The sequence below is a fragment of the Podarcis filfolensis genome (genome assembly GCF_964270895.1).
Source record: "Podarcis filfolensis genome assembly, chromosome: 5".
In the NCBI taxonomy this organism is placed as follows: Eukaryota; Metazoa; Chordata; class Lepidosauria; order Squamata; family Lacertidae; genus Podarcis; species Podarcis filfolensis.
The window spans coordinates 38,397,894-38,416,464 of NC_139608.1; the positions used below are offsets into that span (position 1 = coordinate 38,397,894).

Sequence of the window (18,571 nt, forward strand, 5' to 3'; positions counted from 1 at the left end):
TCTTCCAGAAGGCAGAAGCTGAAAGAGATCATTTCCGGGGTGCGCACTGTCCTGCACTATCTCTGCAGCTTTCTTACGGCACCTGGAAGCACAAATTTGATCCAAGGTGGGAAGAGTGCACCCAATTATTCGCTCCGCAGTCTTTACTAATTGTGTCAGGGAACTGCCATCAGCTCAGAGGTGAGAAGTGGAAGGGCAGCTGGGTTACAAGGAGCCTCCAAAGATTGTGAGAAGCAGCACTTCCTCCATGGAGGAAGCCCCGCCTTTAGTGGGGAAGGGATGCAGGGCTCAGAGGATGCATGAGAGAGCCAAGACACCGGGCATGAGCAAAGCGGGGGGGAGGCAGGTCCCCCTTTAGCCACGCCCTCTCTGCCCAGTAGGTTTACAGGCAGAGAGGGGAGCTGTCGGATGGGGGTCAAGAGACTACTCTGCTGGGGAAAGTTTAAAGACTGCCCACTCTCAGATTCTGCTAGTGACTGAGCAAGACATGGAATTGAGACGTTCTGCACTGTAAATGTTTTTGCACCAATAATACAGCCTCTGGAAAGACCAGTGGGGATCTTGCCTGTTTGCTCTCGAGCAACCTCCCCGGTAGGCATAACATATTGTTTTGGGTTTTTTCATGTTTTGTTATTGTAAGCAGGTCAGAGAACACTGTTTCTGGAGCGGCATGCAGATGCTTCTTATAAAAAGGAAGCAAATGACCCCCAGAGGAGAGGTGCCTGAAAGACTCTGGGTTTCCCAAATGCTGCTGGTAGACCAGGAACTGATATTACATTTGAAACCCTCATTTGAAAGCCCTTTAAACCAGGCAGGCAGAGAAGGTCTATACCCAGATAAACAAGCACATTCCAACTCACGTATCTTTAATTACTAGAGATCAGGTCAAATCAAGCTGCACAATATTTTAAAAAGTAGTGTGAATGAGTAAGTTAGCTAGAGGCCTTGCACTAACCAATTATGGTGCAAGGAAAATTGATGCCATTTACATGTTGTGTTTCTTTACTTCTCAAACAACACATGCAACAGGTTATATAATTATAATAATTATATAGCTTAGTGCCTAGCTTAGTGTCCTACTGGTTAGTAGTGGAAGTGAAATATATGCAATATGAATTTTAGCTTTTATACTGCTTATAATGATTTGCCCACAGTTCAATTCCAGCAGCTATAGAATGCTCATTATCACATTAAATAGATATTCTATGCTTAAATGTGCTCAGACACAGCTTTGACTTTCCTACAGGCATAGGGAAATAAAGAATCATAAAGTTTCCTGCTTCTGGAACAGGGTATACAGTGAGAAACCACAAGATATCTGTTTTAAGAACATTCACAAGGGATTATGGCTTTGTGAAAGATTTAGCACTTTACCTTTCATCTCTATTTAGATACCACTCATCCTCTTAATGGGATAATACTTATCTTAATGTCCCCAAAATTCCCTTAATATTGCCCCAAAGCATTTCTTTCATTTTCCTTTTGAATTAATGTTACTAAATCCTCTGATGAGTCAGATTTAGAATTTAAATCTAACATTAATCATATTTAATACCGTTTCAAATGAGTAAATGTAAAGTAAATGCAATGTGAAATCATAACCCAGGTATTTTTGCTGAAAACAGCTCTATAGTATTGCTATGGCATGTGGATTATACCTATTTAAAGCAAGCAATAAAAAAATGTTATTGCCTTTCTTAAAAAACAGACCATTACAAAATATCTTTCTAAGCAAAGAGACAGTTCAATAGTTCAGTCTGTTGGAATGTTCTTGCTATTTAGCTTACGCAGGCAGATCTTCTACTCATAGGGCCCTCCTGCGGCACAATAGGTCAGTGCATCTGGCTGTTAACCAGATGGCTGGTGGTTTGAGCCAATCCAGGGATGGCGGTGGGCGGGATTCCTACACTGCAAGGGTTCCCTTCCAACTCTACAGTTCTATGATTCTAAGAAATACTTACCCTACCCACAAAACTAATTCATTTCAGGGCATACAGAACAGCCACCCCAAATCTGGCACTCTTCAGAAGTCAATGGATTACAATTTTCATTTAGTGTTGCCATACGTCCAGAAGTTCCCGGACCTATGTAGAATACTGCAGTTGGCAGCAGAGTCTGGGCAAAATGTCTGGGAAACTGCTGATGTATAGCCCCCCATGACAGCAGTGGCGTTTTTGCCGATCTTCCATAAAAAATAGCTCAAAAACAGTTTCACAGATAGAAATATGGCAACCCTATTTCATCATCCCTAAACATTGGCGACGTTGGCTTGAGCTGTTGGGAGGTATTAGTCCAGAACATTTCAAGGACATCAGGTTGGGAACGGGTCATGTAGATGATATGCTGTGTCAGTCCAACATTTGCTAAGTGGGTCTGATATATTATTCAAGTGCCAGAAGTAATTATTTCCATCAGCATCTGACAACACCAACAGAAAGTGAGGCCCCAACCAATTGTGCTGCACATATGCAGCCTGACGCATGCCGTCTCAGGGAGTTATCATTAAAGCAAACACAAGATCAAGAAAAGACTCCTATTCTGAAAATGAAAATGGGGCATAGTAAGTAAGTTGTGCTGCTAGGTCTTCTAGGTCTTCCGTAACAAATAAGATCATTCTCCTGTAACGAACTGATTGGTACCAAGGACTTTTATCCTCATGTAAACGCTGTAGCTCAAACTAACAAAAAGCTTGTTAATTCAGATTCTTCAGGTTTTGATTCTAGACCTATGCCACGGAAGGTATTTTACCTAGTCTATAAATTACAGTTGACAGCAAGACACTTTGGTATGGGAACTACTGTTCTGAGGTCCAAAATACAACTAAAACAAAAAAATCAATGGAGCTGGAAACTAGGGACAGGAGAGCAAAAGAAAGTAGGCATCAAATTCACACTTTGCCTTTAGAAGCAGAAACTAGAAACTGGTAATAGTGATTAGGATGAGAAGAAAGGCAGCTGTAATTTAGATGAAATAAAAGCAGTGCCAGTTTGAGTCCCCAGAGTAGTATTTCTCCCAAGAACTGAAGGAATGCTAGATAGCAATTTTACAAAAATATTATCAACCTAGATATCATGAGATTTGGTATTATAAATCATCCACAGAGAAGCTGTAGTGCATCTCAGGGGAATCATGTGTCCAATATAAGGTAAATCTAAAAGCCATTATTTGATACAGAACAGTAGGCTTCTGTTTTAGTAGAGGCCACAAGCAAGGCACATAATCTGGACATGGAGCTGCTTTTTAGGTTGTATCTCCAGCAGGGAGCATTGATTTTGTAAAACGTTTTCCAATAAAAGGACAGCAAACAAATATGGCTTTGGCAAAACTAAATATGGGGATGAGAAAGCCATTTAAAGTTAGGCTTTGTTGGATTAAGAGCTAACAAATGCATTGTTTCTTACGTGGTTTATAAAATGCAAATGGAACACCCTGAAATGTGTTATGTTTTATTGATCTTCCAATACAAAACATGCAAAATACAGAAATCAGAACAAACCTCCTCCAGTCAGTTTTGTTCACCTATGAAGGAATGTACAGAGACCTTGTAACTTTCCCTAGTTGCTTCTCAAGGGAGAAAAAAGTAACCACCTCCACTCAGGAGTGGAGCATCTAGTGGGGCAGAACTGCAGCACTTCTGCCACTTGTACTAAGAGAGGGAAGACAGCAGTACACTCGGGGCTATATAAGTGCATCAGATTGGCTCTTCCACGGTCCCTGTGCACCCCTGACCTTGCCACCACCTTACCTCTCCCTCTCCTAGTAAATGAAAGTGATGTTGCTGCTGGGAGACTATTGCTATAGCTCTGCCAAACTGGGCAAGCCAGTCCTTCCCTCATGGACCAAGGAGGTAGCAACTGGGAGAGGACCCAGAGGCTTCATGGGTGCCATGGAAGACTTAAGGGCACCATGTTGGTGACCCCTGATGCAAAGCACGAGCTCCACTCACCAAGGTATTCGTGTTTATAGTAACAGAAAGAGGATAAAAACTTACCGTATTTTTTGCTCTATAAGACTCACTTTTTCCCTCCTAAAAAGTAAGGGGAAATTTGTGTGCGTCTTATGGAGCGAATGCAGGCTGTGCAGCTATCCCAAAAGCCAGAACAGCAAGAGGGATTGCTGCTTTCACTGCGCAGCAATCCCTCTTGCTGTTCTGGCTTCTGAGATTCAGAATATTTTTGTTTGTTTGTTTTCCTCCTCCAAAAACTAGGTGTGTCTTGTGGTCTGGTGCATCTTATAGAGCAAAAAATACAGTATGTAACATTTAGTTTGAACCTCAGTCCTTCACTTACATCTATTTTTTTTCTCAGATTCACTTTACTCCAAGTATGAAAGTCTTAGCAATTTTAAAATTATTTTCTACAAAAGGCTACAAAATACCCATCCCAATTCCTATTGGCAGCAGCTGTTTTAATAACGTCAGTCCTCCTCACTGTACAACTTTGACTTTACTCAACACACCCTCTGCCACCACCCACAAAACCAGAGGTAATGAGATGAATTCACAGATATTAACACAACGTATCAGGCAAATAAGTAATACCACTTTATACCACGACTTAAGCATGTACATATAAAGGCATATTTCACTTAAAAATACATTATCAGTATCTTATCTCTACATCTCACCTGTAGAATTTTCTGCAAGATCAGTGGCAGGGCAATGAATGCTGCCATGTTGTTCAACACTTGCATCGTCAAGTTCTTCAAAACTGGTAGAACAAATACATCAGAGTCATAACTAACAGGAGCAAATGCTATTCCAGTGTGTGTGTTTTTAAGTCACGATATCTAATAGAAAATGGATTCTCTGGTGCATGTGGATGGTGAATGGAGACAATTCTTTTCTGTGATTATTTAATTTCAGATGAATTTCTGTGGTGCCTTAAGCAAATGCTCTCCAGTTGAGAGGTATTTCCACAGAAACTCCTCAATATTATATCCACAGGGAGAAGGGCAATTCAGTATCTACATCTGAAAGCAAAGGAAAATAGAGCTCCTGAAGCTTTAATGTTGAAAAATGTTTCCCATGTCATACCCACACATAATTCAGTGCTCAAATTCATGATTGTTACTATGGAAAAGAGGAACAGAGAGAAATAACCAAGCTTTAGAGTACAGAAACAGAAGCCAATACGCAAATGCACTCATGATATAACAGCTGTAAACTGGAGGACCCTCCTGAACAAAAGGTGAACAAAACCCTCCTGCCCTAGGAGTCTTCATATGGGAGCTGTCACTAGAAGAACTGTGAGGGGGATTTCTGGTCTTTTCTGACAAGGTATACAAGATTTTTTGGGGGGAGGGAGTTGCTGGGCACCAATGAAATCAGTTTTGGGGCTACTTTGATGGTATAGGATGTTGTCATCTGGCCTACCGATAAGCTTTATGCTTACATTTTTGATGTATTTTATATGCACTGCCAATTATTGAATTGTTAGTGTTATGGCTCAGTGACAAAGCTATTCACATTCTCACTCTCAATTATTTGGCTTCAGAGAACAGGGTCTGAAGTACACATTGTTATGGATATTTTGGTGCTTACATTCAGAGTAATGACACAGCGCAGTAGAACTGGATAACTTTTGGGGAGACATCATTGCTTCTAAGAGTGGAAACCATAGTGCCTAGAAAAGAAACAAAATGGAATCCCATGAGTGCCAGTCTGTATACCTGAATCAGGCAATAGTTTGGCCCAGGAGTTGGCCCTGCCACTAGGCAGAGTGAGGCAAGTGCATCCGATGGCAGAAGCTTGTGCAGGAGAGGATTGGGATCCCCATGGTTATTGCTCCTGTACCCCACCCTGCGTCATTGCCCTTATTGAAGGACAAAGCTATATATGCCATAGTCCGTCCCGAGAGCCTAAGCTAGCCAGGTGCCTCAGGTGCTGTGGAGGATGCTATGCCATTTTCAGTGGAAGAAAGATTCAACTTTCAATACAGTCAACTTCTGTATGTGGAATAGGGAAGGGGGCAGCCATCTTGTTCTTTGCCTTAGGGAGCAAAATGTTATTGGCTGGCTCCATCTGACCTCTGGTCAAACTAACTATTATTAAGTACTAATTATTATTAAGACAATTTATATATGTCTTACATTTAAGCAAACCTCTCCAACATAGATTAAAACATCTTAAATAAACTATAAATACAAAATATACTAGAGATTTACAGTACAATTGCCAGTAGTAGAACAATTAACCTTATCTAGTTTTTGTATAGGATACACCTAGGGGAATCCTAGGGTGCTCCAGAGGTTGTTAGACTGAAACTCCCATCACCCATGTCACTTATTATAGTGGCAGGGGTTGATGGGAGCTGGGAGTCCAGCAGCATCTGATGGAGCTCTGGTTTTCCATCCATGACCAAACTAGATGTTATGGTAAACTTAAGGTTGTAGCTGAGAACAACCAGCACACAAGCAACCCCTTTCCCCCTCTACAATAACTACCAGCACTTCTCTTGAGTCATTATGTTCTGCTTTCCATACCCCCACCCCACATCATTGGCTGTCAATGGTGGTGGTGGGGTCAGGGAAACTTGGTGCCTTGCAATGCCACAGCTCAAAATACTAGATGTTATAGAGGGGGAGGGGGAAACTAGAGGCATCTTTCTCGCTGCAGCCCCCGACTTACAATAAGATGAGCTTAATGGAAAACAAGCCAAGCACTTCCTAGACTTCTTACCTCTCGCTGTGGTTGATTTAACTTGTGTGAATTCCTCTGGCAAAGTGCAATTGTTTTTGCTAAGCTATCTTCAATATCCTTTAATGAAGGAAATTCTACTGAACCTTGATTTAAGGAAGAAATAGCAATTAGATACTAATCTGGCAGTTAAATCAGACAGCTAAAATCAATGTGGGGGGAAATAATCACATAACTTGACTGTAAATTAAGTTTGTTCTATACCCTCACAACCATGTCATAATAAGGGAGTTTCCCATGGAACAAGTTAATATTTTAGAGGGAAAACTTCAGGACGGGGACACACACACACACACACACACACACCAGGCTGTTTAGGGTTTTATTTATCCTTCTCCAATATGAGCAACTTCACCTATACTGTTTATTACTTGTTGGTGATCTGCAGCTATTCTACCACATTGACTGATAAAAAGGTAAAGGGACCCCTGACCATTAGGTCCAGTCGTGACAGACTCTGGGGTTGCGGCGCTCATCTCGCTTTATTGGCCAAGGGAGCCGGCGTACAGCTTCCGGGTCATGTGGCCAGCATGACTAAGCCGCTTCTGGTGAACCAGAGCAGCGCATGGAAACACCATTTACCTTCCCACTGGAGCGGTACCTATTTATCTACTTGCACTTTGACGTGCTTTTGAACTGCTAGGTTGGCAGGAGTAGGGACCGAACAACGGGAGCTCACCCCATCGCGGGGATTTGAACCGCCGACCTTCTGATCGGCAAGTCCTAGGCTCTGCGGTTTAACCCACAGTGCTACCCGCGTCCCACATTGACTGGTAGAGCTCTGTAAAATAACCATACAGACATGCCTATAACATTTGGCTCAGATGCCACACGAGTCAGTTATCTCTTCATTGAAAACAGATGCTTTAAGCCAACGTTCTTCATAAGTTACTGTTATTATTGTTTATACAACTATTAAAACCATTTAATTCAATAACAAAGTCATAATGGTTATCCAAGCAGTGAGGGTCTTACAACCCTAAATTGTCCAGTCTGTCACAATATCCAAAAGATGTTTAGAAAACCTTACTTAGGTTAGGGAGATTATGGGATGAATTACATTACCCTGTGTTCCATGGCTGCTTATATTTGGTAGGAGGTGATCTTGTGTTGCTACGAACATTTGCTTTGAGCTGGTTTAATGAAATACAAAAGAAAACACCCAAAAGGCCCAGGCAATCTTTTTAAAATAAATGTTCACCTTAAACTACCTAATTCATTTATGGTAGCCTTCTGCCAAGTTACTACAGAGCAAAGACAAGCTCTAAGATATATTTTAAATGTGAACTGACTGACTATATTTGGCTTCTCTGACAAATTCAATCATGCTTTTCTCATTTATTTTTTTCTTTGTAAGCAATACAGTTTCTCATAAAAAATATATTCAGTTCATTATTTCCGAACAACTGTTTGACAGCCCGTTTTAACTTTACTTGTGTGAGATGAAGACTGCATAGGAAGTAGGCACATAAGCTTGGTTCAGTCCAATCTTCTCCCTCCCACTTTTTGTTTTGTGAAAGGTAAGAAACATGCAAACCAGGTCTCCATGTGGATTGTGTGCCTCGTGCATTACAATATGTGTATGGTGGAAGGACGTGAACATACAACTCAGCTGAGAACTGCTGTAACTCTAAGCATATGCACCAGGCTTATACTGCTAAGTGACAGGAGCTTCCTATGGTGAAATTGGGTACATGGTATAAAACTCTTGTCATCTAGAACCACATGGATAGCAAACATATGAGGTTTGCAGTAGAGAAGTCTGAGAAGTCAGAATTTTTTCTTCATTGCATGTCTAGATCAGACTTCCCTTTGAAATTAAATCCTAAGAGCATCTCCAAATCAGCCATTTATTTCCCTGGGCCATTTATGACATTTCTAAAATGCCTTCACCAAATGGTTCTAGTGTGGAAATTACCAGCAACAGATAATATTTGCATGATAAAAAGAAGCACAAGCCAGAACAACCTCCGTTTTTGTCAATGTGATCTACTTTCGTGATTTTTCCACGGCCCAATGGCAATGCAGACTGGAGCGCTAGCGACATGTGGATGGACCCACACATTAAATTCCAGGGGGATTAAAATGGTGGTGGGGTTACATAAAGGAACATGGGCCCTGGCCAGATCCAGCATCAGCAGTGGTTCCCCCCTGCAGGGGCATTTGCCAGTGTGTGCCATGTGTTGGTGCCCAGCCTGGTATGATGCACGTGTGCAAATTCAGCATTTCTTACTTTAAAAACACATGACAATCTCAAACCCACTAATCCAGGAGGAGTGTGTGTGTGTGTGTGTGTGTGTGTGTGATGAAGATTAGTAACACTGAAGCAAGAGATAAAATGCAATCATCTTTGTCAAGGGGACGTGGTCTAGACTTGCTCTGACAGAGCAATAAAAAGCTAATCAATTCTTCTATTATTCTCAGCTTGATATTATTTGAGTTTTACTCTCTTCAAAAAAGTCACATTTCCTGAAAAAAGGAGGAAAGCTCAATTTTAAAAACTTACTTTCATCTTCACATGTAAGTGTCAACAACTTGCTTTGTAGCCACTGCAGAAAAACACATAATCAGTTGAACTCACAAGGCTTTCATACAGGATTTTCTACTGCCAATTATTCTGCCCTCCCCCCCTAAAGTTTCCCTGACTTCAGAAGAGTTTACATAGTGGATAACATGGGGAGGGGCGCAGGAGGACCAGATAAGGTAGCCACCTTTTTATTTTCAATTGGTACAATCAGCATTATCTCATAGTTAACAGCAATTCCATTCCTTTCATTTTGGAATAAACAAGGGGCACAAGAGCCGTACTTTGGGATTTAGCTTACTTCCCCTAATGTCCTTCTAATACTGGATCATTACAGTCTTGGTATTGGTCTTAAGTGCTAATTCTGTGGCTAATTGAAGGCCAAGACTGGCTAGGCTGACTAGGCATGATGGATGCTGTAAGTTGAGCAATATCTACATAGAGGGCTAGAGTCTGGTTCCCCACACCTGCTTTAGAGTGACGTCCAGACATGTGTAGCTTAACTCAAGTGACAATGGCATCATACAGTAATATTTCTCTGTTCTTGCTCCTCACTGTTTGCTGCTGCTAGGAGTTGTGAGAAAACAATCAAAATAATGGCATCAGGTAAACTGACTTATTTGGCATTAGACATGTTTTTTGGGTTAAACCTTCCCTCTAAAGGTTTCCAGTTCCAAATCTAAAGTTATAATCAAACAGATAGTATTTATTATCGTAAAAATATGGACTAAAATATGTAAGTGACTGTATATGGAGAAAATATGGCAAAATGTCTTCCGAGATGTGGAATAAGCTGAGGTAAATATAGAATTGTAGAACTGGAAGTGACACTGAGGGCCATCTAGTCCAACCCCCTGCAATGCAGACTCTCAACTAAAGCATCCATGGCAAACAGTCACCCAACCTCTGCTTAAAACTTCCAATGAAGGAGAGCCCAACACCTTCTGAGGGAGTCTGTTTCACTGCCAAACAGCTCTTACCATCAGAAAACAGGTACTTGTTCTTAGTTACTAGTTCTTACTATCAGAAAGTGACTGAAGCGTTTCAAAGTAGTTTTTAGTCAACTATACCTCAAGCATAACTAGGAAGGCACCATGAATATCTCCTTTCTTCTCAAGTAGATAGGAAGAAGCTTCGTGGAGCTGGTATTTCTGTGTGATCTGAACAAAAATTATACAAAGGTGATTTTAGTTATGCTCTCTATAATTAAAAGAGAGGGAGAGTTTGGGTATTTAAAAAACAGACTTCAGGTAACAAGCTCAGGACCCTCAAGTTGCTATACTATAAATATTCTAGGGTAAGTGATCATTCAGTGGTTCCCATATTTTTTTCTTCTGCCTGGTGAGTATAGCAAGAGAGAGAGAGAGAGGAAAAAAACCTTGAAGGTGGGGATTCAGTGGAGAAAAATGGTAAAAATGGAAAGTGCAAAGCACATCATCTCCACCTACCTTCCCTCCCTACCCAAGGAGCTACTCTTTCTTTTAAAATTTCTTTTAAAAAGGGGAAATTTCCACAGAATTCTTGAGTAATGCACTTTGGCCCCAAGAATTTCAAAGGCCTTTCCCATCATAAAAGAGCATTCTAGTTTTAAGAATGTATTATGAAGCCTCATCAGTTGTAGTCTTGTGTGATATATGAAAGTGAGATTGCCATAGCAATAGCTTCACCTACAGAAAAAATAACGGGGTCACATCCCAAACAGAAGAAGCTCTTGCTAAAACCATTTGGAAGCTAAACCAGAAAACTACTGATTAACTTGAGTTTAGGTAGAGTGTCAACAACCTAATAGCACTACAGCATACAGGACAGCATGACCAAGGCATGCATAAGTTAGATTGGCTCCCACTAGTCCCAGACAGAAAACCTCCCACTTATGCTTAGCTGTAAGAACTGGTCCAGGTTTGAGCACAGTTAGGCATAGGAGAGGACAGAGCAGGTGAAGGGGACTGAAAGAGCATCACATGAATAAAAGGGCACTTCGAGCCCTGCAACTGGTCTTGCCTCTGAAAACCAGCTTTCCCTGCCCCTGCCCCTGCCCCTGCCCCTGCCCCTGCCCCTGCCCCCGTGTTGATGCATTAGAGGTCAATGTCTGAGCTGGGGAAGTCTACACAAGTAGGCTATCTTGAGAGTCAGAACTCAGATCACACAGGATTCCAGCTCCCATAGAGATTCACACAAATCGATTTGCCTGCCTCAGACATCTACATCTCATGCATGGAAATCAGAAGCAAGGCTTGGGGAAGCTGCAGGACTGCGAGTGGGGCCAATGATGCATCCTTGCAACCCCTTTTGTCACCAATGCCTGTTCTTCCACATACCAAGTGAAAGGGCCTAGCCAACAAGTGAAAACAGCTCTTGCAAAACTTCTATTTCTCTCCAATTCCAGCCCATTTCCAAGCTTTCCTACTTTACCTGAATTGCCTCTTCCAGCCTGTAGGACTCCAGAAATTGCAAAGTCTCTAAAACCTGGTCAGGATCATACTGACACAGCAACTCAATAAACTGCTCAGTAACGAAGGGAGAAAGCTGAAGCAACTCTTGATTGACACCTTCCCTGAAACAACAAATGGCACATTGCATTTGGGATCTGACACATTTTAGACAAACACAGAAGACTGTGCAGAGTAGGCAACAAAACAGAGACTGACACTGTAGGAGGTGGGGCAGTCATCCCCCCCCCCATCACCTGAATATGGCTGGGGCATTGCCTGTGTCAGGGATGTGTTTGTGCACTGGCAGGACCACTGATCTGATGCTCCCACCAGCACATTCACACAGCCTCTGCATCACCTCTGCCCTGCTAACCAAAAGAATCACCAGTGCCAGGAAGGTGGCTATGCTCCATCTGCCCCCACTGGACTGGACTAAGTCTTATTGTTAGTATTCATGGCATAAAGTATGACTGGCTTCTACCAGTTCATGGAAAGTGATTTGGGTCCAAACAGCAAAGCCAGGAATAAGAGAAACAGAAACAAGGGAGATCATAGGAGATGGAAGCAATATTTATGGACTTGAAGGTTGAAATATAGCCAATGATTTCAGCATGAACAGAAAAATCTTAATAGGTTTATTCACTGGAAAACTGTGGAAAGTCACATAAAGCAGGGCTAAAGTGTACTGCATTACCACAAGGGATATAGGGCATATTAGTTGCAGTGCACAAACAGAAGGTCCAGGGTTGTTGTTTTTCCAAAGCAGGTTAATATGTTGGATATCATTTGATATAGAGGCAAACTTGAAAACTATCAGAGCAGAAAGTATATCCACAAGCTAAACATTTGCCTTCATATCAGTGTGCATGTTCTTCTTTCACCCCAGATGGTGATTTTACTAACATTTTACTAAAACTGAGATTTTATCCTGAAGAGAGTAGCCTATTGTCTGAACTAGAGAGGATTTCGTGACAGCGCATTTGGGCTAGATTCCTTGCTGTGGTGTAACTACAATGAAGGGACTGGAATTACAGAGGGGATTAGTCTGGCACATTTAATTTAGCCAGAGATTTATTCTAAAATTGGTACAAGGCCAGTTGACTGGAGATGGGGGGGGATGTGGAGGTATAAAATTGCCTTGGGAAATAAACACAGCCAGGAGTGCTTTTGCCCATGACCAATGAGCAGTTGTACCACAAAGCATATTGCTACAACTCCCATAAGCAACCCGCACACCGTTTAAAATGTAATTTTCTCTGAAATGACATTTCCTCTTACAAACAAGTGGTACACAAAATGGAAAGTTGTGTTACTTCATTGCACAGAGGACCCCGGAAATGGCTTCCGTGGGATGACTTCCACCGGTGATCATGGCATCCTAGTTCCTAGCAGAGATTTAACGCCAGAATCAGCCCCCTCTTGGATGTGGTTGTGCTGGCACAGAATCTCTGTGACAGGAACCAGAATGAGGCTACAGATGGTACTATATGTTTCAGTCTCTAGGGAGGCAAGTCATCACAGAGAAGCCTTGTCTAACAGACAATCTGATGAAAACAATGGGATGAATTCAACACAGCCCTAAGTGAAAGTCTCTTAGCAGTGGACCAGCTGCTTTAGTTTTGCGCAATGAAAGGTGCAGAAAGCCAACATGGTTCTCATGGCTGGCTGAACAACATATTGCTGTAGCCCCAATACTTCCTGCAGTGCCAAATTTTTGCACAACATGCTTCTGCTAGCACAACTGTTGTGCAGTATGAAATCCAGTGCAAACATTATCCTTGCCCCTACACAAGCGCAACAACCCTTGCAACAGCAATTAGAAAACACTGAATCTGGGTCAATGTCTTCTGGGTGGATAAGTGGGCGATGTAGCTTCTATAGCTGCCCATGTTTCAATAGAACATTTTGCTTCCGTACTCTGATTTTTTTAAAAAAGGGCTGGGGCAAACAAGCTGGACCATCAGCTAGTAATGCACTAGCAACAACAAATATCTGAGAAGGTAGCTAGAATAGCAAAATCAAAAACAACTGGAGGCACAATCTTGTCAGGCTTGCAGCTTATTGCTCTGTGCTTATTGGAGCTATCCTTTTCAAGCATACAGGCTCATCTCCCAGGAACCATTTGCATTTACTTGCGTACATTTAACTTGTGCACATTCAACTTTATGTGCATGGCAAAAAATCTAAAAAAAATTAAAAGACGAGGCAGGGTTCTGGGGAAAATAACTTTGGCAGTCCCACCAGCCATTGAGCCCAATGGGTTTTGACTATATGTGATTTTGGCTGTAGGTGTGATCCCCGGAACGTAACCCCTGTGTAAGTTGTGGGCCTACTGTATATCTTTGCTTCCTACACTACAGTCCCCTTAACAGGCATTTCTTGCCAAATCTGATTCCAGTTCTCTTCTACAAACCCACTGCCTTGGCCCTGCATGTGATTTTCCAAAGTTTAAGCAGAGGTTTTCAAAAAGTATAAAGAGGGATTTTATAAATTACAAAAGCAATGTGAATAATTGGAGTGTCCAATTAAAGCTACTTTAAGAGAATTAAGAAACTGCTTTTTAAAAAAAGACACACAGGCAAGAGTTCTTGGACTTGAAGCCACTCTCCCCCTGTTATATATTCACTGTAAAAAGAAAGAGAGACACACTTAAGTAGGCTTATAATCCATCTAAGAACTTAAGAACTGCAGGGCCAATCAATGCAATGGTTTTGAAGTTGAAAAGGCATCCATGAATTGTGTTTCTTTTAAAAAACAACAACCCAGAATGCATAGCAAACTGCTGAATGGCACGGCACTGAAGTGGGTAAGGCTTCACATACAGCTGCGGGGGAGGGGGGCAACAAGCAGGCCCAACCCCTCTTTAAAAAGGGAATGATAGGAATGTGTTTCCTATATTTGTCTTCCAAAGCCCTACACTTCACCAAATGCATAAAAATACAGTGGTACCTCGGGTTAAGTACTTAATTCGTTCCGGAGGTCCGTACTTAACCTGAAACTGTTCTTAACCTGAAGCACCACTTTAGCTAATGGGGCCTCCTGCTGCTGCCGCGCTGCTGGAGCACGATTTCTGTTCTCATCTTGAAGCAAATTTCTTAACCCGAGGTACTATTTCTGGGTTAGCGGAGTCTGTAACCTGAAGCGTATGTAACGAAGCGTATGTAACCTGAGGTACCACTGTATAGCAAAAAAAAAAAAAAAAAAAAAAGTAAGATGACCAAAATTAATTATTTTACAAAAGCTGATTCAGTTAAAACTTGGCACTCTGCAGCGAGTGTTGCCTAGTGGTTAGAGGATTCAATAGCAAGGAAGAACACTATCAGACACTAACACAATCCCACTCCGCTTGAGAAAACTGTTGCCTCGACAAGAAGGATCTTCTAAATTTTCAGAAACAAATGTTGCCTCTGTTCATTAACATCTGCAACAAAAGGTTAATGGAAATATTTTGGTTCCAAAAACTAAAATGGAGTAATCTAAAAAGGTATAAAAACATTTTTTTAAAAAAATCAAAATGGAATCTGCAATCTGTATGCATACCTTGGGTCAAGTAGGCTCCTCAAAAACTGGAAAAGCAAACATTGATCCTAACAAACAAGGAGGAGAAAAAGTTAATGGAACATTTGCAGCTGATATAGCAGTTGTTTTAAACTGTATCAAATGGAAATAGGGATTCACCTTGGCACAAAAAATACTGCATATCATGCCCCCAGAAACTAAAAGAACTAGGCCTGCTGTGTACATGAATGAAAATAAAACTAGGATTTGCAAAATAGCATGTTTCAGAGGGTGACCATCATATCATAACCTTTTGTACTTTTATTTAAACCTCCAGGTGAAACATTCAGGCCAAAACAATCTAACTCTCAGGAGACGTCTCTTAATTTCCTACATCATTTTTTAAGGTTATTAAGATGTTGGTAACAAAATTATCCAAGAGCTGGACTATATTCAGTGGGGGACAAATTAAGTTAACTGGTTCAGCAAAAAATTATTTGCCAGCTGTTTCAGTGGCTCAGTGACAAGTTCTCCATCGATGAATGTAATGAGTGTTTAGAAAAACAATTTTAGACACCTTGTCTTGGCTGAACATTTATATTTGTGCTGTACACTAAAGAGTAAGAGGAATTTAGCAGGATATTTATGAAAATAATATGCTAGTTAGGGACTTCAAAAAGCTCTGTATCAGTGCCTGGCCCAGAATGTAACTTTTAAATGATGAATAGATTCCTTCTGTCCAAACCAGATAGAATGAGGACAGACCTTCATATCCATTTTTTTAAAGAAGCTTGACTTTTACAACAATACTGTGATGAGAGAAGCTAAATTCTCCATCTGCCCATTTCCCCAGGGACTTTCACCCTAGCTCAATATGCCTTCCATCCCTTTCCTCAAAGGGATTAAATAAAGAAGTCTGGAGCAATGGAGTATGGTGAAGAAAGGCAGGGAGTCAACTCAAATACAATCCTGCAAAGCATGACCTCATTCCCTCCATCCATTCTCCAGGATGCCTAATATATAATTAAGGATGTAATCCTATGCACACCTACTTGGAGTATGCCAATTAAAATTAGTAGGACTTACTGCTAAGCCAACAGGCATAGGATCAGGCTGAAAGAGAGCTCCTTTGCCACTACAACTTTCACAAATTGCCCAAGAAGCTGAAAACTGCTGCAGATAGGAGGACACGCTGTGCACTTGGCCTACTACAAAAACGGCTTTTCCTAACAGGAACACTTCAGGACCACGAGAGAGGAGCAGGAGGTAATGGAGGAGGAGAGGAAAATGACTTTGAAGTGGCTCAGGAAAAGCTTTTCACTACAATAAAAAAAAACAAACCTAAAAGTGGCTGATAATGAGGGATTTAAAGAAGAGGGTAAGACTTGCTCTGAACATGGGGAAAAGCATTAGGTAAGCAATACTGTCAAAGTGGTTGTGATCTAGCCTCGTGACTCAGCAGTATAGCCATGTATGCCACACTGGTTGAGCAGATACTGGTGCAAACCCAAGAAAATAAAATTTAGAACATTTCCCCAAAGAGTATGGTCATTCTGTCACTGCTCATGCATAGATTTTGTGCTCCTTTGCGAGACATGCTTTCTCGGCGGCCCCAGTCCTGGTTTAACAATTCCTAATTTTTAGGCAACTGCCCAATGCAGTGATTTGCAGCCCTCTCCTAATAGAAAACTTCTTCTCAATTTAAAAACTGAGTTGACACATGTGACACGTTACCTGAAGGTTCTGAATTATTTGTTCAATCTGCTCACTGAAGTGAACTGAAATCAGATCGGCTGCTTTAAAGGGACTCACTGACAGCAGCTCCTGTACAAAGGTTGGAAAAAAATAATTGTTCTTTTATCCCTACTAATGCAGAGATTATACATACAGTAAAATCAAATACCATAGAACACACTCAGAAATCAATTCTGTTTGAAATATGTTCATAAATCAACAAGGCGATAAAGAGACAGCTAAAAATAAGAGGTTGTTAACTCAGTGGTTACACCTGTTTCTTCAATGAACAGACATGGAAGCTGAAAAATACAGGTTTTCTCTATTCAAAATTCCCACAACCATCTCACTGCCATCTATGTACAGGCAAGCAATTTAACTTAATTTTGTGCTGAATAGTCAGGACGTAGCCAGTATGATAATTGTTTTCAGAGCACATAACATATAGGATAATGGTGTGAACTGGTTTTCAGACACAACTTAATATTTGACTACAGCAGGCAGGCAGTCTTGTTCAGCTAGAGAATTTGGATGTAACATTAGTTGAGGTTGTTTTCTTGAGCACATTTCGACAGGAACAAAGTTTCTCTAGAAAATCAGTGGACTCAATGCAAGTTATTTATATACAAAATGTATTTAGGTGGAATGTCACTGACATCAACAGAGTTAAATCCAGTTTGAACAATTTTGCTTAAATAGTTTGTAGGCCCCGTTTTTTAGGAGGTTTTTGCAATAAGCATACATACATTTTACAACATATTGTATTATTTTAGTAGATTAGCTAGCAGCTTATATTTCCATGCCTAGTACCTGAAATAATACTGATTACATGTATAGAAATTAGCCAATGAAAGACAGTGGAATTCAAATTAACTCAATCCTGCTTTCATCTTATGAGAACATACCTAGAGGCTAAAAAGCAGCTCTCTTTTTCCACATGCATACATTCCTTTCTCATCCTTACTCTTAATGTTCTCCTCTGGCTGTACTCAGCAGGATTCACAATGAACCATGCTGATATCTTTATGAATTTTCTTCTGTTCTTATAGCTCCCAAGATGGAAAAAGTCATAACACGGCCTGAAGTATAGCTGTTTCGTTCCTTGTTGTAATATCTTGCAAATTCATACTTACATAACTAGTTTCCAGGTTCTATTTCTTGGTCATGCTGAGCTTCAGGTATAGTACATCCACGGAGGATGTGCACACATTGGACCAACTGTTACATTTCTCCCACATAACAAGAAGCTAGCAGCAGTCCTGCAAATAGGTCTCCATCTATCACTGCCCCTAGACAGGCTGAATTCCTGACAGGGAAAGGAGGAGGACCCCTACTTCCCAAGCAGGGGAGCCCTCTTCAATGTAGGCAAGGTATTTCCCTGATAAGGCCAGTCATCTTCCCGGGGAAGAGTAACAGAGGTAAAACTCTATCATGTCAAACTGACAGGCACTTAACCAATGTATAAAAAAGCAACACACTGGTGAATATATTTTTCCCCAACTGCTTTATTGCACATCGACTCTGTTGACTTTAACAATGGGATTCTTTCAAATGAGTTTGGAAGTTCATGGAAATCACGGGCCTAAGTTACTCACTTACACTTCATGGCATTATTAGAATTAATAAAAAGTAATCTATGTCAAAGAGTTCAGAACAATTTCCATGAGGATTATTCAGTTGTGTGTG

At 41.1% G+C, this 18,571-nt stretch overlaps 1 protein-coding gene and 1 long non-coding RNA gene across 9 annotated transcripts in view; both read right to left on the reverse strand.

Moving 5' to 3' along the window:
- Positions 1–18,571, reverse strand: part of VPS8 (VPS8 subunit of CORVET complex) — a 94,259-nt gene that overhangs the window by 22,105 nt on the left and 53,583 nt on the right. For all 8 annotated transcript variants that reach the window (XM_083616229.1, XM_083616231.1, XM_083616227.1 and 5 more), the window contains 8 exons: positions 16,886–16,975; positions 15,194–15,240; positions 11,634–11,775; positions 10,292–10,381; positions 9,204–9,246; positions 6,680–6,783; positions 5,543–5,624; positions 4,627–4,709 (listed from right to left, as the gene is read on the reverse strand). In XM_083616229.1, coding sequence (XP_083472355.1) covers positions 4,627–4,709; positions 5,543–5,624; positions 6,680–6,783; positions 9,204–9,246; positions 10,292–10,381; positions 11,634–11,775; positions 15,194–15,240; positions 16,886–16,975 — 681 coding nt within the window. The remainder of the gene's footprint in view (positions 1–4,626; positions 4,710–5,542; positions 5,625–6,679; positions 6,784–9,203; positions 9,247–10,291; positions 10,382–11,633; positions 11,776–15,193; positions 15,241–16,885; positions 16,976–18,571) is intronic.
- On the reverse strand, positions 3,440–4,609 carry LOC310763720. Its single transcript, XR_014548779.1, has 2 exons — positions 4,250–4,609; positions 3,440–3,986 (listed from the first exon to the last, which is right to left on the reverse strand). It is a non-coding gene; the product is annotated as an uncharacterized lncRNA (long non-coding RNA).